The sequence below is a fragment of the Enhydra lutris genome, unplaced genomic scaffold (genome assembly GCF_002288905.1).
Source record: "Enhydra lutris kenyoni isolate GAN:26980312 unplaced genomic scaffold, ASM228890v2 scaffoldscaffold16, whole genome shotgun sequence".
Classification (NCBI taxonomy): Eukaryota; Metazoa; Chordata; class Mammalia; order Carnivora; family Mustelidae; genus Enhydra; species Enhydra lutris.
Window position 1 is genome coordinate 32,153,961 of NW_019154100.1, and position 26,541 is coordinate 32,180,501.

Here is a 26,541-nt window from a genome sequence, read left to right on the forward strand (position 1 = left end):
TAAGCAGATTCCACGTTGAGCATGGAGCCCAACATGGGGCTTGATCTCATGACCCTGAGGCCATGACCTAAGCAGAAACCAAGAGTCAGTTGCTCAACTGACTGATCCACCCAGGCACGCTGTGATTTTTCGCTAGTGTCTGGTTATAGATGTAGAAGAGGTTTGAGGTTTTTCTGAGAAAGCAGCGCAAAAGGACCACAGATCAAGGGAGACCACAGGCTTAAGTAACGGGACTCTGAGATCAGGCCAGAAACAAAAGGTAGAGAATACCAGAGTTTGAGGGAGTAGGGACAATAATTACCTTGCAAGGGTTGGACGAGATGGCCAGATTTCCAGTTATAGCAGGAAGTGGAGGAAGGCTCTATTAAGATGCTAAAGATACAAGAAGTGTTTCTCCAAGTGTGGTTCTCAGACCAACAATGTTAGCATCTTTTGGGAACTTGTTAGGAAAATTCCCAGGTTCACCACAAACCTATTGAAATAGAAACTCTGAAAGTCTGGGAGCATAGCAATCTGTGTTTTACCAAGTGCTGTACTTGGTATTTATGCCCCAAAGATTTGAGAATCATTCATTCAGACTTTCATATTGTTTAAGAATACTTTTATCATGAATAGATTCCAGAAGGACAGTAAAAAATTTCTAGAAGAGTTATAAGATGAGTAGGAAAAACTGAGACCTATAGGAGAGGTCAAATGGCCCATGTTTTGCATGCTGACCTAGGATGCCAAGGATAAATGTAAAGGACACTTGAGTTAACTGGCCTTAGAATTTTCAGAAAACTCAAACCTTGGCCTGCTGATTCCAAGCTATACCAATGTGTTGTTATTCAGGTACTACTATTCCAAGGCCAAGACTGGAAGCATTTATTGAGTAGAGGGGTCCATTCTGGTACTGGAATGGCTGTTCTTTAAAGAGGAGAGAATTCAACCCCCAGGCAAAGAGGACAGAAATGGGAGAAGAGTCACTGGGGCCCTGAAAACAGGAACAGACCCTGCTGTTCACCTGTGAGGATGATCTATCTCTATACGGTTCAGTCAAGATCAAGAATTACTCTCCTTTAGCTGCAGGCACCACACTGATGGGCTGTGGCACAAAGATAGAGGAGCACAGGTGGGCTGTGTTTAATCAGCAGGAATATGAAGGAAGTGAAGGATGTGTTTTGGGATGTGGGTATATATATACACCCATATATAATTATATATAATATTATATATTATATATATATGTAATATATATATAATATATATACCCGTATAATAATTCCTCTATATTCTTTTTTAAAAATATATTTTTAAAATTTATTTCACAGACAGAGAGTACAAGTAGGCAGAGAGGCAGGCAGAGGGAGGGGGAAGCAAGTTCCCCGCTGAGCAGAGAGCCCGACGTGGGGCTCAATCCCAGGACTCCGAGATCATGACCTGAGCCGAAGGTAGAGGCTTAACCCACTGAGCCACCCAGGCGCCCCTAATTCCTCTATATTTTTAAAAATTTCCTGAGTTAGTGACTCTGGGAAAAATCCTGGGACTCAGGCAGTAAGATCCAAGCAAGTGAAATACAGTGTAGCCACACAAGATTTTTTCATTGCTTTTATAGGAACCCCTCCTCGTCAAGTAATAAACCATCTCAGGTGATTATAAACACATACCTTTTGGTGTAGCAATGGTAAATGTACTTAAAATAATTTGCTTTATGCTGTTAAAAAAAAGCCCCCAATGTTCATATGAGTGTTTATGGCATATATGTTAAAAAAACCCTATATTTATTGTGATATATAAAATATTTCTGTTAGACCAAATAAGAACCTGGTGAAACTGGTAGCCACTGGGGAAGGGAGATGGGTAGCCAGGAGAGAAAGGAAGAAGAAAGAATTTTCATGATTAAACCTTGTGTACCTTTTAAATTTGGAGCACATTAATGTATTATTCAGAAATAAAAAATAAATACATTTAAAAAATAAATAACAAGCTTTTATTATCCTGGACAACAGAGGAAAGTCAAACCTGAAGTCTCTGGGAATTAAGTAGCGCCCTGGGGAGGAAAGGCTGTAGCAGCACCTGGAGCGTCCTCAGAGACTCATTCCTTGGTCCGGCCACCCTGGCAGAGGCAGCTTGAAGGAATCACAAACTGCAGGGATCAGCGGGAGGACGACACTGGACAAAGCTCTCCTGCCTGACATCAGCCGCTGTCCAGAGCTAGCGCCCGAGACAGTACAACTCACCCTCCTGGGGTCACATCTCTGCTGGAAGGCAGGTGAGAATTCACATGCAGGACACCAAATACCCCGCTCTCCTAGTCCTCCCGGATTGCATGCCTCTGGTCTTTGGCCGCAGTGTCTGATTTGGGATAAGAGAATGTTGAAAAAGTCGAGTTGTTGTTCAGTCTGAGTCTGAACTCTCATTTGACTTGGAAGACTTATGCTTTCGTTTCTTCTTCTTCTTCTTTTCCTTCTTCCTTTTCTTATGCTTTTCTTTCTTCTTCTTTTTCTTGTGTTTCTCTTTACTTGCTGAGGAACTGGAGCTGCTTCCATCCTCATCAGAGGTAGAATCCTCCAGTAACTGTTTCAACTGCTGTATCCTACACATAGAAGATTAACCAAAGAACCATATTTAACTTGAAAAAAAGATAGATAAAAGTGGTATTAAGAGCAGCAGTGAGGGTAAAAAACATCATGAATAACCACCTTACTGAAGACTGTACCAATTTTTGTTTCTGCATGTTTTCCTCATTCTTGTCCACACCAGTGCCTCCTTGACAGGACTGTACCCAGTGCACAAGCCATTCTGTATTCTTTTCACTGTCCTAAATATTGCTGCATATTTTTCCAGTTCTTACTACATAACTTTGAACAGATGCTTCCTTTCCTTCATCACCCTCCCCAACCACCCACAACTGCTCGAGTTCATACTAGGTAAACTACCTCCTTAAAATTGGAACTCCGTGTAACCAGTTTGAGAAAAACAAACCCTCCCCTTTCTTTACCCTATCTTAATTCATGTCTAAGGATAATTTTTAACAATAGCTTATATTGTTAAAGATAAACTAAGTTATTATCCATCAGGATGTGAGCAGGCAGGACCAAGCCCACTGCTTTAAGCTAACCCAAGTGGAATGAGGCTGGCCTGCAGGTTCCCTACCCACTGGCCTTTCCTGTGATGACTCCTGCCTTCCAAATAGTTCACAGTTGAAGTACCATAGTTACCAAACCACTCATCTAATACTGGAACGGTTGTTTCCAACTTTATATAATTTCAGACTTTAAGGGGGTATTGTTAGCACCAGGACCATCTCACCTTACATCCTTTTCATGTCTTTTATTCTCTCGTATGATGTCATACATGGGATCTTCATGTGCCTTGAGGATGGGAAAAAGTTAAGGTTGTGTTAGCGTCCATGGACTATCAGTTAAATAAAAATTAAATCCATATTTCACTGAAACCAGATTTTTTTTCCCGTTTGGTGTAATTTTATATTTAACATGTTCTAATCCTTGCTAAGGGTCACCATTACTTCAAACTCATGGAAGTTATGAAAAAAAGATTTTCCAATTATACAAATACATTTTGAATAGACTTTTTAAGGATATCAAACATGGCAGAATCATTATTACTTATTACTCAAGGGTTAGAGGTACTGAGGTAATTCTCTTTGTTTTATGTGGACAGATGATCAAGAGTTATTAAATAAAAACAAGTTGGAAAATGATATGTAAGAATAACTCATGTTTAGGTGCATGAAAACATATGTATGTGCCCAGAAAAGATGTGGAGGTATCCTCGTCAAGCTACGTAATGCATATTTGCTCTGGAGACAGGCAATATTGGACTTAAAAAATTAAGTGTGAAAAAAAAAAAATTAAGTGTGGGGGCGCCTGGGTAGCTCAGTGGGTTAAAGCCTCTGCCTTCGGCTCAGGTCATGATCCCAGGGTTCTGAGATTTAGCCCTGCATCTGGCTCTCTGCTCTGCAGGGAACCTGCTTTCTCTTCTCTCTCTGCCAACTTGTGATCTCTTGTCAAATAAATAAAATCTTTAAAAAAAAAAAAATCAAGTGTGAAAATCCTTACTGTAACATGTCAATTTTGTTAAAGTAAAGCAAATGTATTCTCGAAATATTTGTATCATTTAAAAGTATTTAGAATATGACTACACATAGACTGAATTTTATGGTAAGTGAATTATCTTTAAAAATGTTTAGTAAAATTTTTCGTATCAAGGATAAAAAAGTTAAAAATATCTATATTCTTACCAGCTAGAGATATCTACTGCTAACATCTTAGTGTGCTTCTTCTACTTATCGTAATTTACAAAAAATTATAATCATATTATATATATAATTCTGTTCTTTTTTTCCACTTACGTTTTCATGAACATTTTCCTGATACTACATATTCTTCCAAAACATAATTATTAAGAGCTATATGATGTCTATGTTACAGTACTTATGTTGGTATGCTAGCCATTGAAGTTGTTTCCTATTCTCTTTAGTCTATTTTTCACAGATATAATTCTGAATAATTCCTTATATATTCTTCAAAATTTATATATATTGATTTTGCTAGAGTCTTAGGATCTATTCTTAGAATTTAGGTTTCTGAATTAAAAATATATGAATTTGTTCCTTTTTTTGAGAGTTAGCACTGATTTACCTGTAAACTGGATACTGTAAAATTGCCGTTCCAAGTAGCATTGATTTCTCCAGAATATTTTCTCCAAATTTTTTAAATTAAAGTACAATTTTTAAAATGTCTCAAAGCCCTGGCAAATATTTATGGACCCTGCTTTGATATATGGTGATAATGCCAATCTCTCTGGTAACAGCATAGTTAAGCTGACTGAAACAGTGACTGAATGGTGAGTTAACAACCCTGGGAGGTGACTGTGAAAATAAAGTGGGGAAATGACATCTGTTTTACTGTCATGCAAAGAGGATATATCATTTATACATACATATCTAGTTTATAACAGATATTTAATCTTTACACAAAGACGGGACTAGAACGCTGATTTTAGTAATGAAACAAGATTTTTTTAATGTAAGTAAAAAGTCACTGAATATATAATAATGCCTTTCAGAAAACAAAATCAGTGTTCCCAAGGCATAAAGAAGTAACACTTTAATAAAAATTAATTTTTTGCTAATGAGCTAATCTGTCACACAAATTCAGTTTAACAGAGTTAATACCAGATACTTTGGGCAAAAGGCCCTGGGGAATGTGTTTCATGTTAACCTGCTTTTCACTGATTAATGCTTGAGTCACAGATATTCACCACCTCTGGCAAATGTAAATCGAAACTCTGGGTTTTACTTACTACTCTGAACTGTTCTAACTTTTGGTTGCCTTTGATAAAGAAAGGGCATTCTTTGTCGCCTGTTCGGTGACCATACCGTTTACAACGCCAACCTAAAAACAAAGAAAAGGGATATATTTTTGTAAGATGATGTAGTTTTACTTAATCAAGATAAAGTATCAGCAGATCATATTAAAGATATTCTTCATTAGATTTCAATTTCCAAAGCAAATGCAATTAGCAGATGAACCATGTAAGACACCAGAAAACATAAATCAATTGTTTCCTCAAGCATCCTTTAATCTTTAATCTTGGGTTTTAGAAATAAGCCAAGTAGTTACTAAGCAATCCTGTGCAAAAATCAAAGTGTGATTTTTTTTTTTAAATAGTGTGTTATGGCTTGAACTGTGTTGCCCCCTCTATCCTGTCCCCATTATGCTGAATGTCCTAATCCCTTGTACCTCAGAATGTGACCTCATTGTGAGATAGGATCTTTGGAGAGGCCTGGGACAGATTCTTCCCTCACAGTCCTCAGAAGGAGCCAACCCTGCTCACACCCTGATTTTTGACTGATAGCCTTCAGAACTCTGAGACAATATGCTTCTGTTGTTTAAGTCAGCTGAAAGTGTCTTCCTAAATGAAAAAGGTGAAAAAACAAATAGAAAATAATAATTTGGAAGAAATAAAAACATTAAGGAGAAGAAAAAATTAACATCCTTAGAGAACATTTTGCAACAATTAAAGAGTTAAAAAATCATAGAAGAAAAAAGAGCTTTTGGAATTGAAATAAAAAACTTAATCAAAGGATTGGAAGCTATCTTGATGAAATAGTCTAGAGAGCAGAAAACAAAATAGGAGAGAAAAGATCAGAAATTAGAAAATCGGTCTAAGAAGTCCTTCATCTGAATAATAGAACTGCAAACACAGAGGGGAGGAAATAATCAATGAAACAATTTGTGAAATTTCAGAACACTGGGAATAAGATGATTTCATGAGCTTCTAGGGAGGAAGAATAAAACACCAAAGACAACAACAACAAAGCAGGTTACATCAAAGCATCCAGAATCTTAATTACTTTGGACTTGTCAATAGCAATTCTACGAATGAGAAGGCAATGGAGCAATGCCTTAAAAATTCTGAAGGAAGTTTGTTTTTAACAGAATTCTAACTAAATAGCAAACTAAAAATACAAAATAGAGATATTTCCAGAAAAATACAATCTTGAAAATTTTATCTTCCATAACCCATTTCTCAGCTACTGGAGAATGTGCTCTACCACAGCAAGAGAATGTAACAAAAAAAGACCCCAAATTCAGCAAATAGGAGATCAAACACAAGAGGGATGTTAAGGGAAACTGAAGAGTGAATGGTAACAGAAGGTCCTGGGGTGATAGTACAGGGAACAAATCTCTTCAGGAGGAAAAAAACCAACAGAATCCCTCAAGCATCTGAAGGAGTTGAATTAGAAATCAGTACACAGAAAAAAGCAAAAACAAGAACAACAAAAAGACAACTGTTAATTGCAGGGCAAAGAAAACATGCAGAATGTATGAAAGTACATAATGGTTTAGTATATAAAGTACACAGTGGTTTAGTATATAAAGTACATAGTGGTTTAGTATATGATTCAATTCTGAAAATAATCATAATTAAATATACACAAAAGATTTATTTAACTAAATTATGATAATAAGGTATTGGGAAAATGGGAGATAGAAAGAGTATGTATGAGGTGGGATGGAGGCACATAAAAAAGAGCTGAAAATCTGAGGGACCTGGGTGGCTCAGTGGGTTAAACCTCTGCCTTCAGCTCAGGTCATGATCTTGCAGTCCTGGGATAGAGCCCTGCATCGGGCTCTCTGCTCAGCAGGGAGCCTGCTTCCCTGTCTTTCTCTGCCTGCCACTCTGCCTACTTGTGATCTCTCTCTCTGTCAAATAAATAAAATCTTAAAAAAAAAAAAAAAAGCTGAAAATCTAGAGTAAGAAGTCAACAGGTAATGAAGAAAACTAAAAAATTGAGAGGCAGGATATAACCCTGTCTTAGATACATAGAGATAAACTACAAAATATTTTTTTAAAGTTTTATTTAAGTAATCTCAACACCCCATGTGGGGCTTGAACCATGACCCTGAGATCAAGAGTTGCGTGCTCCTCTGACTGAGCCAGCCAGGTGTCCCCAAAATAATGTTCTTCTTTTTTAAGATCTTATTTATTTATTTGAGAGAGAGAGAGTGAACAAGGGGGGAGCATTAGGCAGAAAGAGGGAGAAGCAGGCCCCTGGCTGAGCAGGGAGCCTGATGTGGGACTCGATCCCAGAACCCTGGGATCATGACTTGTGCCAAAGGCAGATGCATAACTGATTAAGCCATCCAAGTATCCCCAAAAGAATACTCTTTTTTTAAAAAAATATTTATTTATTTGGCAGACAGCACAAGTAGGCAGAGAGGCAGGCAGGGGGCAGGGGGGTGGGAAGCAGGCACCCCACTGAGCAGAGAGGTCAATGCGGGGCTCGATCCCAGGACCCTGAGATCATGACCTGAGCCGAAGGTAGAGGCTTAGCCCACTGAGCCACCCAGGCGCTCCATAAAAATTATATTCTTTAGAGAGGTTTACATGGTTACCCTTAGGGTAAGGCGAATGGGGGAAAGGGACTAGGAACTGCTATTTTAATTATGTGCAAGAAAAATCTTTATACAAATGTCTTTTTTTTTTTTTTTAAAGATTTTATTTATTTATTTGACAGAGAGAGATCACAAGTAGGCAGAGAGGCAGGCAGAGAGAGAGGGAAGCAGGCTCCCCGCAGAGCAGAGAACCCGATGCGGGGCTCGATCCCAGGACCCTGAGATCATGACCTGAGCCGAAGGCAGAAGCTTTAACCCACTGAGCCACCCAGGTACCCCTATACAAATGTCTTTAAAAGGCAGCAGTACTCTTTTTCAAATACTAAATACCACATAAGGTGGATGAAGGTGTTGCGGCCCTGGTGGGGTGGGGGTGTGCATGAACAACACACCGTTCTGGACCCATCCTCTGGGCTCACAGCTCTTTTCAGGTTACATGGTTGAAACCTTAACACCACTGATGCGGGGGTGTGGTGGTGAATGATGATGCAAGACCCAAAGGGACCTGCCTTCCAATACATCCCTTGTCCTTCCTGGCATTTCTACTACGGAATATCCTTTTTGTTACTGGAGTACTGCCGAAGAGTGAACTCCAAAGGCAGCTATGGTCCTGTGGGCGACCACTGCCCTTGGAGTCAGAAGCCCTGGAGTTAAAGCTCTCCTCTACTTAGCTCAGACTACTAACACATATGTAGATCGGCTTCCTTAACTATAAAACAGAGATTATGCCTTGACTTAACAGGGCTGCGGTGACAACAAACTAAACAACAAAAGAAGTAAACATGCTTTGTAAATAGTGGTGTATAACTTGCGTGTATGGAGGAGTGTTACTTGCAACTCTCCTGTACTCACACTGCATAACTTTGACTTCTTTCCCCAGTGGCATCCAAAGTCCTTTTGTTGGTGCGTGAGCCAGAAATTCCCTGGCATGTTCGTTGCCTGGTACATCTGGTATACAGTCTTCTGGCTTAGTCTCATCTTCCTAAAAAAGGAAACAGCGTGTACACAACATGGCAAAAAAGCCCAGGAATTCTCTCCTACCTGCTTCAGAACACAGCACTGGCTGGCTCTCTCATGGGCTGGACATGCCCATCTCATTCTAAGTCACCCTCTCAAGTACTAGAAAGAAAGACAAATTATATCTGATAGGAAAACCAGAAATAAATGTACCAGAAGAACTATCTCATGAAAATGATATAGCTACTCTTAAGAGAGATATTACTAGTATTGTTCACTTAGGAATGATTTGTGAGCTCCAAATCCTGATTCTAGATCACAAAAATTAGATTCAGATCACAAACTTTTCTGCTACCTTAAAAGCCTTGTGGAATGAAGCAAAGTATAGAGTTAAACAACATTTCCTGAAATAATAAAAATAACATGTTAAACTAAAAACAATTATTATCCCTTGGAAACCACTGTTACTTTTACAATCTCATACCTGCTGTATTTATGAAGTGTGTTTTACCACCAAATAACTTTGTCACACAATAAAGGTTTTTTTTTAACCATCTGATTTTTTTTAGTTCCCATGAATATTAAATTTATAATAAAAGGTTTTGTAATAATCTTTTTTCTTTTCACTGAACGTGAGCAAGCAGAAAGCTGTTCTAGCCTCCATGGAGCCCTCTAGGTCTCCCTCCCGCAGAGAGACTGGATTCTAGGGCCAGGTGCTGCCAGGGGTGGAGGTGGGTAGGGGGGTGTCCTGCACCAGGGGCCGGACTAGGAGACCTCCCAGTTTCCCCAGAGACTACTGTTCTCTGAGCTAATGATACTCAGGAAACCAGCAGCAAGTCAGAGAAGGAGCACAGCTGTGAGAAGATGCAGCCACAGCGAGAGGGAGGGAGAAGGGGACTGATAACTGAGGAACATGTGGGCCTGCCACTGTTTCTTAGGGAACAGGCACACGGCTGATTACATTTCTACAAAGGCACAGGCTGGACACAGAAAGCACAAAGTGTATGAACCGACTGGCATCTGCAGGAAGAAGCAGGGTTCCATAAAAGGACGTTCAAAATCACATGCAACAGGTTTTCATAACAAGTTACTGAGCCTGAGCACTGAGCCAAATATGTCTAAGAGGATGACCAAAGGCACAAACTTCACACTGACCTTGATAAGCCCAGGAGGAGGTTTTTCATAACTAGAAATGAAAAGAAAAAAACATCATCAATCATGTTAACAGGAATGTAACACATTTTAGTGAGCAAAAAGCAACTGCAGGCCAAAATAAAAAGGATATTTTTAGTAAAACCTTAAAAGTACATTAAATCGAAAGCAGTTAATAAAATATGCCCAGCAGTCAGAGATCCCATATAAATAAACTGATGCTATGCCACGTCCTGCAGAGATCCAGAGCTGAAATTCACTGAGGGAATAACTAGGTGTCGGAGCACAGTGACTTTATTGTTCAAGAGAAAGCAAGAGATTGCAGGGGGAATGTCAAAGAAGAAGACCTGTGAGCTAATCATGATTCCAAACTGTCACAGCTGTCAGGTTATTTACCTAGCAAAACATCCACTTACTCAACACTGAAGAGGCGCATGGTGGGGGAAAGGTTGAGAAATCTTTTCTAACTTGATTGGGGGCAGCATGGGGGCCGGGGGAGGCAGGAGCAAAGCTGGAGGGAAGGGCCTATTGCAGGGGAAGGAAATGGGGTTGGGGTTAATCTGTCCTAGAGGTTTCCTCTCTCATTTCCCTGCAGCTCCTGGTTCAAATCCTGCCCACCCACCCTGCCTGCAGAGTGAGTCAACTACTCCTCTGCTCTGATAGCCTCGGACCCCTGCACGGTACCTGGACGACAGGCAGCATTTAGTAAGAATGCTGCTAGAGTAAGCAGATGTATGATGTGTGGGAATGTACTTTTCTTTTGAGCTCTCAGTACCCCCTCAAGATTCTTAAGGGAACATACATTATGCCTATGTTCCCAATTCATTTTCACTTCCTAACACTCTGCTGGAACTGTCCCTAAGGATTCTGGATTTCAAATCTGGAAAATCAGCACCAAATACTCATGTACATTAAAAAAAAATTTTTTTTTAATTGGGCTATAATTTACATGTAACATCATTACTTTTAGGTGTAATCATACTCATTTTTAAGTACTGTCACACTATTGGGTATCAAACACAGTGGATCCCACCCTCCTCCCTCTACAAAAAAGAATAAACCTGAAAAATCAAGCAGGACAACTGAACATCTTAGGTCTTTTCAGTGACTCTATAAAGAACATTTTACTGGGAGAGGGTATCTGTGTTTTGACTCCAAAAGCTTGGAAATGTGGGAGTCCCAAAATTGGTGCACACAGGTGGTGACTTCAGAGATGATTGATTTTCTGAGTTTTGTATAGTAAAAATGTCTCACTTTTAGAAAAAATTAATAAATGCTAAAATGGTAAATCATTTATCTAATACCCAAATAGATACTGATTGGGGTTGCCTGGGTGGTTCAGTTGGTTAAATGGCTGCCTTCTGCTTGGGTCATGATCCCAGGGTCCTGGGATAGAGTCCCACATTAGGCTCCCTGCTCAGCAGAGAACCTGCTTTTCCCTCTCCCTCCACCTGCTGCACTGCCTACTTGTTGTGTACCCTCTCTCTCTGTCAAATAAATAAAAAAAATCTTTAAAAACCCAAAACAAATAGATACTGATTATCCTAAAAGGAATGTAGAGCAATATCCAAAATAGTTTAAAAAAGCAGTAGGGTAAAGAACAGTGCATTTGGTGTGCTTCCATTTGCGTGTATGGGGAGAAGGACAATACATGTACATACATGTAAACACAGACATGCCTCATTATGAATAGAATACCTCTGGAAGGATACCTAAGGGAGGGATGTTTATTTTTCACTTGTACTTATTTATATGCAAATACATCACCTCAAGTTTTTTCTTTACAAAAAAAAAATGAAATTGATGGCAATTTCCTTATACCTATGTTGGTATAAACCTGGAGTAATTTTCCTCTGAAAGAAGAACCAAAGGTAATTTGAAATTAAGAAGGATAGAAGGGCCAAAAATATGCTATTAGCAAGCTCATTTCTGCTCTAGAGTTATAGAGACTGCATTTTGTTTTATTTATTTATTTTTAAAAAAGATTTTATTTATTTATTTGACAGAGAGAGATCACAAGCAAGCAGAGAGGCAGGCAGAGAGAGAGGAGGAAGCAGGCTCCCCGCTGAGCAGAGAGCCCGATGCGGGTCCGATCCCAGGACCCCGAGATCATGACCTGACCCAGAGGCAGAGGCTTAACCCACTGAGCCACCTAGGTGCCCCTGCATTTTTGTTTTAAAGTTTCAATGTTATTCCTGTAAATTTTTTCAAGTATTAAATCTCTACTCTAGCTCTATCCAACTTGATATTTTCCTCCTAAAAAAAAAAAAAGAACAGGTACAATAGGGGAAACTAAACTTAATTCTCAGGAAATACTGAAGGTTCACCTTGAAAACTTACTCATTGCAGAAGTAACCAATCAACAATTATTCCAGGCATAGTGCTAAGTATCAGAAGAGAGAACTAAGGGTATAGAAAACTTGCTGTTGTCCAAAATCCCTGGGAAGAGTGAGGCAGTGTATTCCCCAATCCATGGATTTATTTCCCTTGAATAAAGGATATCAAACTCATTATTACATCGCATTATTTTTGTTATTTGACTCTCTTTATAACTGTGCAACTGTTTTGCTTTGGGTTTTTGGAGTGGAGAACCCTACATTCCAGCTGTAACATTTTTCAGTTCGAAACGAATGGGCTCTGGGGGTGTTAAAAAGAAAACCACAGGCCCCAAATGGAGCCACTTAGGCCAAGTCACCAAACTGGGCCTTAATATATACTCTAATTACAGTTTCAACCGCCCCCCCCCATAATTGTAGTCTTAACCCTCAGCAGGAATTTTCTTATCAGTACCAATAAACTAATCTGTCAAATGGGTCCCCTTGACCCCCCCCCCAAAAGAAGAGGTGATCTGCATGATAAGACTCCCTGCTCTTCCACCTAAGGGAAAGTGAGCTTGCCTGGAACAATCCTTTCTTTTCTTTTGCTAATAAGTTCATTTACCATCCTCCTTCCAGAAATCTTTCATTTTCTACGACTCTTTAGAGCATCTCTCTGCTTGCTAGATGGGATGCTGCTGGATTCATGAATCAATCAATAAAGCCAATTAGATCTTCAAATCTACTAAGTTGAATTTTTGTTAGCACAGGTAAAAATTTTTTTGGTTTGAATTCTGATTCATTCTCACTGTTGTGTACTTTGGACAAGTTCTTTAATCTTTCAGAGCCTCAATTTCCTCATTGGTGAATATGTCACAGCAAACGTCTCTTTCATCTCTGGAAAAGAACTTCACAATGCTGGCTTCTGCTCCTTCTGTTAAAAGCAAGTCATTGCTCTCTGCAGCGTTATGAGGTAGCTCAGAACCAGAGCACTAGCTTGACAAAGGCCTAGATGTGGACCAGCAGAGGAGCCTGGCCATCCCAAGCAAGTCTTCACATCTTTTTATAGATCTGCAGCTTTACAGGGATTTGCCAGCTGCTCCTAAGTGGAGGTGGGCAGAGAACTGGCAGTGGACTTCCCACAGACACCATCCCCAGCTGAGCTTACTGCCTTTCTAGGCCATGGGACTTAGGAGACTCCTCTTTCATATCTGGCTATGGGGATCACTGCCTTTCCCCCCATGTATGTGGGACATTAGAATTCAGCCAAGTCTATCCCCATTCTCTTGTGAGGCTCATGAAATATGCCTTATTACAGGTATTAAACTATCATGTTAAAATCTCAGAATAAGGAAGGGCAGGCCAGGGACTCTTGACGTCTTTTTTTCTCCAACATCAGTTCCAACATTTTTCCTCATTGATTCCAACAACTGGAAGCTACACCAATTAAGAGGCCGAATTGGGACAATCACCCAGATCTTGTGACATTTGGAGTTCTTTCACTGAGCTGAGCTTTCACCCTGTTCTAAGTCAGCAATGCATTTCTTATATTAGTAACTGTTCATGGGTTAAATAAATTGTGTAAGGGCACATAGCCCAGTGAGCCCCTGTGCTCACTTGTCCATGACTGTTAGTACATGTTTAGCTGGATCCAGTAATTATTCTAGCACTATGTTTGCCACTAGAAAGCAGAGGACTCCAGGAACACTTTAAATTCGGAGCTTGAATACAGTTTGGTTTGGGCACAAATACTGTTGTAAATCTAGTTTTCCCTAAAAATACCCTGCCCAACATTGCTCATTTATCCTTTTTATTTATTGCAATAAAATTTATATACCATGCTTCCCTCTGTTTTGACAATACCCTCCGCAACCCAATGCAAAATACTATGAGGCTAGAGGGAGGTAATAACAAGGACAATGACCTCATGCCCTCTCTGAGGCAGGGGTGGGTTGAGTGTGTGCAGATATTACATGCATACACGTTTGGTTGTTGATACTGGGAATCCATGCAGCTGCAGATAATTCTAAGGAGGCTTTGAGGGGAAATGTCAAGCTAGGAATCAATATCTGAGCTGAGCCAGGCCCTGACATTCACCAAGTTAATGTAAAACAGAGCTACAGGGTTTTTGTTTTTGTTTTTTAAGATTTTATTTATTTATTTGACAGAGATCACAAATAGGCAGAGAGGTAGGCAGAGAGAAAGAGGGTGAAGCAGGCTCCCTGCTGAGCAGGGAGCCCGATATGGGGCTCAATCCCAGGACCCTAAGATTATGACCTAATCCAAAGGCAGAGGCTTAACCCCCTGAGCCACTCAGGCACCCCTAGCTACAGGGCTTTTAATCACAGATTTTAGCAAGGACAAGCCTCCATCATCTGGTTTGCAGACCAGGAATCACTTTGTTACAGCAGAAGACCTCCCCTGTCTATGCTTAGTGGCACCCAGGCACCAGACTGGCTAGGCCCTCCTTATTTCTGGCCAGGGACTGAACTGAGAGAGACCCAGAAGCCAGAGAGACAGGAAGCAAATTCTGAGGCTGGGTGTCTCTGTACTCAAAGAGTATTTCAAACTCTTCAAGATATTTATACCTCTTCTATAAGGAGTAATACGTAAGCATTTCAGTTCAGATCTGTGCCTTAACCTTGTAAACCTCCAAGGAAGGACTCATTTTAATACTTCAGAATGGCTGCAAATTATAGAAACACTTAATGATTTAATGTTTTCTTTATCCTGACCCTCTTTTTATGAACCAGCTTTAAAGACCCTTCAGAACAGATTAACTATTGGAGGTTATAGGAGTTGGGAGAACAGACCAAGGGAAAAGTGAAATGTTTTTCTTTGGCCCTTCTCTTAAGATGTGAAAGAAAACAACTTTAGTGGGTGTGATATTGCAACTTATAATAAGAAATATATATTTGGTCTTCACTGTTCTGGCACAGTTCCTAAAAACCTTGTAATTTCCTGTATAAAGGCTATAAGAGCATCTTTTCTTATAATATTTAGTTTTGTTCCTAGTTCCTGAAATAGGTCCAGAGCTATAAAGGTGAAAAGTTTTTATTCATAATAAACCCCTTTCAACCAAACTGTTTATGTCAATGAGGTGACTTTTGCAAACCTCCTAAAGATGAGGGCTGCTTGCCAGGGGAACCAATTCTGTGATAAGAGGGTTGGAACTTTCAGCTCTACCTCCAGGGAGATTGAATTAATCACCAATGGCCACTGATTAATCAATAATGCTAATGTAATGAACAATCTATTAAAAAAAAACAAACAACCCAGGGGTGCCTGGGTGGCTTAGTTAGTTAAGCGTCTGCCTTCAGTTCAAGTCATGATCCCAGGGTCCTGGGATTGAGCCCCAGGTAAGGCTCCTCACCAAGCAGGAAGCCTGCTTCTCCTCCTCCTGCTTGTGCTCTCTCTTGCTGTCTCTGTCTCAAATAAATAAAATCCTAAAAAGACAAAACAAGAACAACAAAAACCAAAAACCCAAAAATGGATTTCAGAGATTTCAAGTTTGAACAGTTGGAGGTGTGGCATATCGGAAGAGGACATGGAAACTCCCTGCCCCTTCCCACACACCTTATCCTATGTACCTGCTTCATCTGGATGCTCCTGAGCTATATATAACCTTTTATAATATATCAGTAATCAAGTAAATAAAATGTTTTCCTGAGTTCTATGACCTGCTCTAGCAAATTAACCAAACTAGAGGAGGGTGCTGGGGGAACCTCTGTTGTACAGAACCTCTGCTGTACAGAGGTTGTTAGAAGCAACATAGACTTGTGACTGGCACCTAAAGCGTGTGCAGAGGGGCAGTTTTATGAGATTGAGCCCTTGACCTGAAGGTTCTGACACTGACTTCAGCTAGACAATGTTGGAATTAAATCTGTAAGAAGTATACTTGGTGTCCTCTGACAAAAGGAAAATTTCTTAGTGGTGTTGGAAAACTCCCACACAGAGTAGTGCTCTGAGTGTAGTATGAGTGTAGAAAAGGAAAACAGGAGTGTTTTTTCCCTTATAGCAGATTAAGGATGAGAAATGCCATGAATCATTACAGCAAAGAAAACTTCCCTTTGGCTTCATCTCTGGATGCTTCCAAATAAGGATTGTGATGGAGGCTTCTCCACTCTCATCCTCACCATTATTAATCCAGAGTTCTTCTAAAGGGACAGAGGAGGACTTAGTCCTTGAAGAAGACTTAGTCCCTAAGTTGTTTTGGGTATAAACAGAATTAACTTTTTAGATATGATATTTCCAGAGCAAATACTTCCACTATTTTCTGGTGGAAAGCTGTGGCATGCCATATGCTTAGGCCTCTCTTTTAGCAAGAATAATGGAAATTTGCCTATATTAGGAAGGTGATACAGTCCCCCATCAGCCATTTATTAGAAACATTAATGCTATCCTTTATAGACTGGGACTTAAGGGACCTTGGAAGGGAGGAGGTAACATCTTCATCAACACCCAGTAATCCAACAATACTTTATTTGGCCACAGGAGGTGTACAAATAACATATGGCCAAACTAAAATCCACATTCCTAAAAAATATGTAAAAGTTTTTGCCTAAGTGGAAAAGGAATGTGATAAGAACTACACATTTTGAAATCTCTTATTATTAGCAATGGACGTCTCTAAAAAGTCCACTTTACAACAGTTTCTCCAAATTTAAAGGAACATGGTTGATGTTTTTTCTGAGGGCTTGACAATTCTTTAGTTTATGTAACATGTCAAAAAAGATATATCTCAAAGTCTAAAGTAATATTTAACTATTAAAAACAACAGATCTTGGGGGTGCCTGGCTGGCTTAGTCGGTAGAGCGTATTGACTCATGATTTCAGGGTTTTGAGTTTGAGCCCCATGCTGGGTGTAGAAATTACTTAAACAAACAAACAAATAAACAAAAACCAACCAGACAAAAATGGGAGTGTGTTTATTATACAGTTGTCTTTTGTACTGTCACAGTTGAGAGGTGTGCACACTTTGTAGTTAATCCTTAGAAGTAAAAAAAAAAAAAAAAGTTCACGGAGGTCCATTATTTTGTACCATCTGTGAAGCCTTGCTAATATATTATTCAGATTATATTAAGTTTCTCTGAGCAGTATGAAGACCAAATTTAGATAAGAGAGGAGAAACCTTTATCTTCCCAACTGGGAAAGGGGAAAGAAATCTTTATTTTGCCAAGTACTTAAAAATACTCTTGTATTCTTGAGTGCTGGCATAAGATTTCTTTTAGAAAAGTCCTTCATGTAAGCATACTCAATTCCAGTTGTTCCCATAGCTCACTCCTATGGGATGGGAGGCAGAGATGAAACTGCCACATATATATATATAGAATCTCCATTCTGTTATGTTGAGTAGACAAGGGACACTTGAATAATAGGGTTGGAGCATGGTTAGAGCACAGGGTGGGTGACTCAGATGCCTGTGGGGTCCTGGCAGGTATGGACAAAGGGTAAGAAAAGGTAAGGTCAAGTGTAAGAAGCTGACCAGAGGAGTATTAGGGGACCTACTGAAGGCAACCAGGGGGTAAAAGAATTTGAATTCAATTTTTAAAAAACCACTTTGGGGCTTCCCATTTTACATGGCTGGCTGGCTAACTTAGTTATTTGTCTTCCTTTTCATTGCAGTCTGATACCCCAACAGTGAGACTTACCAGTCAATAAACCAGCACTTTTGCATTCTCTCTCTCTCCCAACTGCTCCCTTCAAAATAGCTTTATATTGCCTCACTCTTAATGGAGGGAGATCCAAGGATCCCTGAACATTAGGAAAAAAACCTCTCAATAAAAGAAATCACAGAAAAAGGCAGGAAGAAACAGACAACAAAGAAGAAAGTACATGAAAAAAGAAAAAATGAGTATCCTCAGAGATCATAGATTTGTTATTGAGGAAATAATAGGATGCTATGAGAAAAAGAATTCCCAGAACAAGAAGTTCTTCAAAGTTAAAAATTGAAACTTAAAAGTGCAATGGTGGAAGGATTAGAAACTAAATCTTATAGAAAGTAGAATGAAGGAGCATGTGGGTGGCTCAGTCATTAGGCATCTGCCCTCAACTTAGGTCATGATCCCAGCGTCCTGGGATCCAGCCCCATGTTGGGCTACCTGGTCAGTGGGGAGCCTGTTTCTCCCTCTTCAGCCCCCTGTGCTTGTGTTTCCTTTCTTGCTATCTTTCTGTCATAAATGAATAAAATCTTAAAAAAAAAAAAAGAAAGTAGAATGAAAAGAGGATCACAGAAGTCTAAAAGAAAAAACAAAATGGAGGAAAGGAAATTAAAACACAGATCATATATGAATATTAAATACCCATGAAGTATCGAGAAAATTAAAAAAAAATCTGAAATCTGGTGAGAAGTAGTTCACATCCTGAAACTGCAAGGGACACCTGGGTGGCTCAGTTAAGTGTCCGACTCTTGATTTCAGCTCAGGTCATGATCTCAGGGTTGTGAGACTGAGCCCTACATCGGGGTCCCCACTCAGTGTGGAGTCTGCTGGAGATTCTCTTCCTCTTCCACTCCCTCCATGCATGCTCTCTTTCTAAAATAAATAAATAAATCTTAAAAAAAAAAACCCTGCAAAATACTAAATATAAAGGATTCTTTAAAGCTTGCAAAAGGGGAACTAGAACAAGTTCTTTACAAAAGAAAAGGAATCAGAATGGCATCAGATTTCTCTGCAATACTGGGAGCTGGGAAATGGTGGCATACCACCTTTAAAAGCAAGTGAAAATAATTTCTAGCCTAGAATTCTATACCTAGCCCATCTATCTTTCATGTTTGAGGATAGGATAAAGGCATTTTCAAATATGTAAAGACTCAACAAATTTACCCCAGTGCATTTTTTTTAAAAAAGATTTTACCCATTTATTTGTCAGAGAGAGTGAGAGAGAGAGAACGAGCACAAGCAGGGGGAGCAGCAAGCAGAAGGAGATGTGGGACTCCATCCCAGGACTCAGGGATTATGACCCGAGCCAAAGGCAGACCCAGCACCCTGCCCCAATGCACTTTTTATAGTAAATAACATAATATACTCGAACAAAATGAGGTAAAGAGAGAAAGAGGAAGACACAGGGTCCAGAAATGGGGTACAAGACCGAAGAGTGATGAAGGCAGTTTTACACCAGGGCTAGAATGTAACCAAAGTGTACTGGAGAACAGAAGGAAGATTCTCGGTTTTAAAAATGAACAAACTGATGGCTGTCTGATATGTAGGAACATGTAGAAAAAATACTCTTAGCTTTTAAAGCCTTTCAAATAAAATTAGCTGCAGGTAATAGGAAGTTCAGGCAAATGAAAAAAATCGAGGTGCAGGGCGCCTGGGCGGCTCAGTGGATTAAGGCTCTGCCTTTGGCTCAGGTCATGGTCTCAGGGTCCTGGGATCCAGCCCCACATCGGGCTCTCTGCTCAGCAGGAAGCCTGCTTCCCCCCCCCTCTCTGCCTGCCTCTCTGCCTACTTGTGATTTCTGTCTGTCAAATAAATAAATAAAATCTTAAAAAAAAATCGAGCTTATTAGCTAGATGAAAAACAACAATTGTGCTAGAAAGCAAAACAAATCACAGAACACCTTTTGGCTCAAACGTAAACAATACCGAATAGTTAAAATAATGTTAGTACCAACTATTGAGTTAACAAAAATTATAAGGGACCTATATTAGAAGGATGGATGCAAGAATGGTAGGGAAAGAAAACTAAAACCTCATGTATGTGACATGAGGTTTACAGGTAATGTTTATTGTTCAATCTAAAAAAAGCAGCTTAAGCATATAATTTGGAAATAAGTAGTTAAGTGCTAGAAGAAAAAAAACTGTTTCCTTATTATAAACTTGGTTAGAGGGAGGGTTGAAGGGAGTGTATGGGTGACTACAGAACAGGGATGTGAACCACTACTTTTTGAAATTAGTGTCTTAGTATTATTTGATGTTTAAATTAAAGTATTACTCTAACAATAAAAGTCCCTGAATTAGCCAAACCAAATATGTCAGCAGCCCAGAAAGTTTAAATCCCTGTAGTGGAAAAATCCAACTGATTTGGGAATCAGACGCCTGGGTCCCTCTTTAGTTTTGCTTGTTTACAGGTCAGTGTATCCTTGATCAAGTTATTTAACTGCTGAACCTGCATTTCCTCATCTGCAAAAGGAGGTTATAATCTCTCTGACATCTATGAGTGCTCTGTGAGCTACAAAATAAATGTATAGTGTTAACCACTATCTGGTGTCCCACTGTTAAAGATACCCAGGGTCAGACTGGGCTGTGTGAAGCTCAGGCTTGTACTCGGAAAGATATTTTAACATCTGCATTGCATAGGACAGGACCACAGAGGGCCCAAAGGGGCCAGGACTGTGGGCACTAGCAATGTAGCGCCTGTATCCTGCAACCACTGCCTTACTGGGATGAAATTCAGCTCAAGGGTCACACTGAAAAGAGCAGGCCAGCCTCCAACAGTGCAATGCATTTTGTGTCAAAGCTCCCAGGTTAATTATAAAGAATCTGAGTCCTTTAAGGACTTTTCCTTACATCATCATCTTAGCTTAGGTAAGGCAAGTGCCTGAAACAGAATCGAAGTATGTATGGAAGAACTCCGTGAGCACCAATCTTACAAGTCAGCCTGCTAACTACAGAAAGACAGAATCACAGAAAAGAACTGGAAGGTCATGAATCCACCTTCCACCTGAGGTTTCAGTCTCCTTTACAACCCGCCCTCCTCCCGCGGCTTCCAGACTCTCTCCCGGATCCCGCTGGAGCTGGGGGCGCACCGCGCCCCTTTCGGTCAGGCCATGCTGACCAGCAACCCCAGGAGACTCTGGTCCTAACTCTTTTGGCTGAGCTGGAATTGGCCTCTTTGTAGCCCCCACCCTTCTTGCTGGTAAAAGCCCTCAGGGCTAAAGAGAACAAGTCTCCACTCTTCCATCTTTGGGATCTTTAGGGACAGGTCCGTCACCCCACTCTTCAGCCCTCCCCTCCCCACCGCACTAACGGTAGAGGACGGCGTGTTCTCTTCCCTTCTCAGCGGCAGATGAAGAGAATGGGGGCTTTATCCGGTGCCCGGCGGGCCCCGTGAACCGACCACCCTGAAAGGGCAGGATGGCAGCGCTCACCGCACCTGCCGCGTGTTCAGTCCCCAATTCCCCACCCAGCGACCACGAAGTGCCGCACGACCTCGGGCGGGGAATAAAGCCCGAGCTCTCCTGCCGGGCCAGGCCGCTCGGCGCGCCGGGGGAACTGCCCTTCCCTCCCCGCAGAGGCACGACTGCAAGTTCGGGCGCCAGCGCCGCACGGGTCCCCGGGAACCCAGTCTCCCGCGCCCCCGCGCCCCCGCGGCGCCGGCTCACCGCGACCCAGCGCCTCTCGGAGGAGCGGGGGCGGCGGGGACTCACAAGGACTCCAGGTGCTTGAGCTGCTGCAGCTGCTGCGCGTCGTGCCGCCGCCGCTTCTGCTCCCGGCGCCGCTGCAGCTCCTGCTCGGCCGGCTCCCGCGGCCGCCGCACGCCCCCGGCCCCGGCATCGTCGCGCCCCGGCCGGGACGACATCGCGGCCCGCGCGGCTGAGGTGGCCCGGCGGCGCACCTCAGGCGGCTGAGGCGGCGAAGACGGCACTTCCTCCACGCCGCGACCGGCTGGCCCCGCAGCGCCCCCTCTCGCCGCCCGCCCGGGTAGGGCCCACTGTCCCCGCCGAGGCCTCGTGGTCCCCGCCTCCCGTCAGGCCTCCCCGCCGCCTCCCGTGTAGGGGCCCCAAGTCCGCGCTGGGAGCTCCGGGGCACCGCCGCTAGGCCGACCGGGGTCGGAGCGCGCCCCCTGGCGGCGGCCGCGAGCGGGGCGGTGGAGGCCTGCGGGACAGCCAGGGAGCCGCGCCCCCTCGCGCGCGTCCCTCCCCTGGGAGGACCCGGGGACCCGAACCGGGAGGCTTTGCAGCCCCCCTGGCTGGATACTGGCTGCTGCTACTTGGTGCTGGGATTCACCCAGCTTTGAAAACAAGACACCTCAGAGAAATTCCCTGATTTTCCAGAGCTTGGTTAAGACAGCTTAACCAAGGTTTGGGTGCTGCACGGAAGGCTAAAGACACTGAGCGCTTTTTATGTTGCTCGTCATTGAGCTGAGCCAGTAAGAAAAATTGATTTAGGGGCGCCTGGGTGGCTCAGTGGGTTAAAGTCTCTGCCTTCGGCTCAGGTCATGATCCCAGGGTTTTGGGATCCCCGCATTGGGATCGAGCCCCGCATAGGGCTCTCTGCTCAGCAGGGAGCCGGCTTCCCTTCCTCTCTCTCTCTCTCTCTCTGCCTGTGTCTCTGCCTACTTGTGATCTTTATCTCTCTGTGTCAAATAAATAAATAAATAATCTTAAAAAGAAAAAAGAAAAGTTGATTTAATCTTTAAAAACTTACTAAGTGCTGTTATTACCCGTATGTATTACCCTTCTTTTATAGATAAGGAGGCCGAGAGAGTTAAATAACATGCCCAAGGATGCAGCAGTAGAAGTCATGGAGCCAAGGCTGCGAATTATTAAAGTGCTTAACTAGGTTGTATTTTGTAAATGCATCTGATCTGTGAAGTTCCGCTCACTATTTAGCTTTAACATAATGGAAGAAACCACAAAGGAAGTAAAAGTAACAGGATAGGGAATATTCCCCTCAAATGTGGCGGTTCAATATGGTTAATACTTAAGGTATATAAGGAGTTCCTTCGTATTTATTAGAGAAAATCCAAATGAAGGAATGCACAAGGGCTATGAACAGAAACACAGTATTACACTGATATGTCCTAGAGCTTGGGAATCAGGTTCTCCCCCAGGAGTTAAGAACTGGTGCATAAAGCATCTAGTAGATGATGCAAGTTACTTGAACCAGTCAGCGCCCCATAAATACCCTGGCTGTGAGGTTTAAATCTGGTTTTCAGGGTCTCCTAGAGAGGTTTGATGAACTACCTGATTCCATAAAAACTAGTTTTGTTTAACCAGATAGAATGGATTCTGTTGTCTGTGACTAAAGAACTCTGTCAGAGACAATGATTACAAAGTTACTTTTTTTTAAAGGATTTATTTATTTTACAGAGAGAGAGATCACAAGCAGACAGGGTTGCAGGCAGAGAGAGAGGGAGAAGCAGGCTCTCCACTGAGTGGGGAGCCTGATGTGGGGCTCGATCCTAGGACCCCAGGATCATGACCTGAGCAGAAGGCAGCCGCCTAACTGACTGAGCCACCCAGGTGCCCCAGTTTTGTTTTGTTTTGTTTTTTTTTTTAAAGATTTTTATTTATTTGAAAGCAAGAGAGACAGAGCATGGCGGGGGGTGGGGGTTTGTAGGACCAGAGTGGGAGGGAGAAGCAGAAGCAGACTCCCGGCTCATGCGGCACTCCATCCGAAAACCCTGGGATCGTGACCTGAGCCAAAATCAAGTCGGTTGCCTAATAACTGAGCCACCTAGCTGCCCCACAAAGTTAGTGTTTAAAATCAACCTGGATGTCCTGATACTAAAGGAATATAATGGTAGTATAATTCATTATTTAGAAACATAAGGTTTTCTTCTTACACTTTAGAACCTCTTACAGTTCTCACACATGAGAAGTGAAGATACTCAATAATTCAGTCTGTGAATGGTGAAGTTCTTGGTCCCAGTTTGTGTGCAAGTCCTTGCTACTGGTGCGATTCCCCATATCTGAGCACTTCTCGTCTATGTTTGAGGTGAGCTTTCCTGGGTCCTGATAGTCTCAGGGCCCATGGAGTCTCCTGAGCAAGAACCCACTCACTAATGGTCATAGGCCTCAGGCACCCAAGCTTGGCCAGCCGCCAAAGCCACCCCAGGAGGGAAGGAAGCATTCCAGTCATTTGGTTGGTGTGAGCCCCTCAGATTTATATCTGGTATGCACTAGGGAGTCGTCTGAACTCTGGGGAGAGCTAGAAGATGTAAGGTTATAAAGGTGAAGGAAAGAGCTAATAAAAATTTCAAAAACATTCATTTATTCATTCATCAAACACTGAATTAGACCTGCTGTGTGAATGTGTTCTGAGTCCGGAGGAGAAACCTGTCTCTGCCTTTGTGGAGCTTACATAAGAAAAATGTTGAACTGACAATTACCCATATCTTAAAATTTCAGTTATGATCAGTTCTATGAAGATGTATAGGGGTACCTATTCTAGTGGTGGTCCACGAAGCCTTCCATGGGGAAGGGAAATATCAGCAGAGTAGAAGCTGGTGGAGCAAAGGAAAGTATCCCAAGAGGCAGAGTATCCTGTGGAAAAGGGGCTTCATGTACAGAAGAAATTGAAAGAGAAGGCAAGTGTGGGGCTGAAGCCTGGGGAGAAAGGAGAAGAGTGATGAAATGAGGCCGGAGAGACAGACCGGACAAGACTGTCCAGGATCTTGTAGACCTTGTGAAGTACTGGATTTTATAGTAAGTGTGGTAGGAAGGTAGGAAGGTAATGAAGATTTTATAGTAAGTGTGGTAGGAAGGTAATGAAGAAAGCAAAGTTGGAAGAAGTCATTATCATACTGGAATTGTAAACATTTCTCTAGCTACCACATGGTCCCATACTATGTGATGCTACACATATTCTGCAGCTATTGATGTGCCAAATATGCCTTTATGACATTCATTCATTCTAGAAATATTGATTTGGACTGATAAATGCTATGTTCATGTTGTTCAAATTTGGGGTCAAGAGTCATTAGAGGACTGTGAAATCCACTCAGGGAATTGGCAGCAATATCATAAACTATTAAGTAAAAAAGGAAAGAACAGAAAGTAGAAGTATTAGAGGGCATCACATGCAAATAAGTTAGGTATTATTTTTCCAAATTAATTTTGCCCTATGAGTTAAAGCAAAAAATAATTGAGATCTGTGTTGTGAATATTTAACGATCCAACATGCTTCATATAGTGTCTGGCACATATATTTATTGTGTGCCTGGCTCAAAAAATAATTGGCCTTGATAACAGGTATAGTCCTTTATGTCTCTAATATGCATGAAGTTTAAAAAAAATAACATCTGGTGGGTGGGCAGTTCTGCTGCTTTGGGGTTACTTGATGGATCTCTGTGGTTAGTTAACTGTGCTGGGTTTGGTTGGTCTAAAATGACCTTACTCATGTGTCTAGAGGAGCAGTGGAGATGACCTGACATGTTTCTCCTCATTCAGCAAGCTTCTACAGGTCAGTCACATAGAAGTGGTTGCAGTATCTTCAAGAGAAGCATGTGAGGGAGAAGCACTTTTCGAAGCTTCGCTTGCATTATATTTACTAATGTTTCATTGACCAAAGCAAGTTAAATTTAGATTTAAGGGTAGAGCTACAAAGTCACATTGTAAAGAAATGGCCATACAAAGATGGAAAAAAACTACAGCTATTTTTTTTTAAACTCTTGCACTCATTAGGAGGAATTATGGCACCCAGCTGTTGAAAATAAGCTTTCTATGACAGAAATGATAAGTTACCTGAGGTTTCCGAGCAAATAGTATTCTTCACACTGTCCCATGCTGTCTGTGAAATAGAATGAATTTGGATATCAACCCTTCCTCCTGTCACAAGGAATATGTTTTTTCGTTGCTGTTGCTTTTGTTGTTGTTGTTGTTTTAATTAAGTAGTTACATATCTTGGTGGGTTGAAATATAAATTGGTAGTTCAAGATAATTTTTTCTTTTTCCTTCTCTCTCTTTTTTTTTAGTAGGTTCCATGTCCAGCATCAAGGCCAATATAGGACTTGAACTCATTCATTATACTCAGATCAAGACCTGAGCTTAGATACAGTCAGCTGCTTAACCAACTGAGCCACCCAGGCACCCTCAAGGTAATTTTCACGTAATTATTTTCATACAGTATTTTATTCTATTATTTAAAAAAAAAACTTTTATTCTAGGGGCACCCCTTCGGTTTTGAAAACAAAGATGAAAAAAAAGTTTAAAAAATTGGCATTATTATGTTCAATTGTAAAATTGAACATTTACATACCTATATGCCAGATAATCCACTCTAAGGTCTATGCTAAAGAGAGAGCTGCACAAGGGATCAGGAGCCATGTATAAAAACCTCAGAGCAGCACTGTTTCTCCTAGGAAGAGATAAGCACCTGGAAATTGTTCAAATGCTCCACCGCCTCCACGATGTTGGTCTTCCGCCCCTGTCTTCCTCTTCAAGGTGAATGTGTCCTGGGCCAGCACCACCCAGCCACCGGGGCTCTCACACTGGCTCTCGCTCCGGCCGCCCGGCCACCGCCGCCTGTTCCATACCTTGGCCTC

General features: G+C 41.6%; 1 protein-coding gene across 3 annotated transcripts; it reads right to left on the bottom strand.

Moving 5' to 3' along the window:
- Positions 1-1,960: 1,960 nt before the first annotated feature.
- Positions 1,961-25,821, bottom strand: LOC111147363 (RP9, pre-mRNA splicing factor). Of its 3 annotated transcripts, none has more exons than XM_022503364.1 (6): positions 25,742-25,821; positions 10,020-10,050; positions 8,760-8,889; positions 5,308-5,399; positions 3,292-3,353; positions 1,961-2,575 (listed from the first exon to the last, which is right to left on the bottom strand). In XM_022503364.1, the coding sequence occupies exons 1-6, from the start codon at positions 25,780-25,782 to the stop codon at positions 2,377-2,379; spliced, it is 555 nt and encodes a 184-aa protein (XP_022359072.1). In that variant the 5' UTR covers positions 25,783-25,821; the 3' UTR covers positions 1,961-2,376. The 3 variants fall into 3 exon arrangements, with proteins under 3 accessions (XP_022359072.1, XP_022359071.1, XP_022359073.1); XM_022503363.1 differs by lacking the exon at positions 25,742-25,821 and adding an exon at positions 21,701-21,870; XM_022503365.1 differs by lacking the exons at positions 5,308-5,399; positions 25,742-25,821 and adding an exon at positions 21,701-21,861.
- Positions 25,822-26,541: the final 720 nt, after the last annotated feature.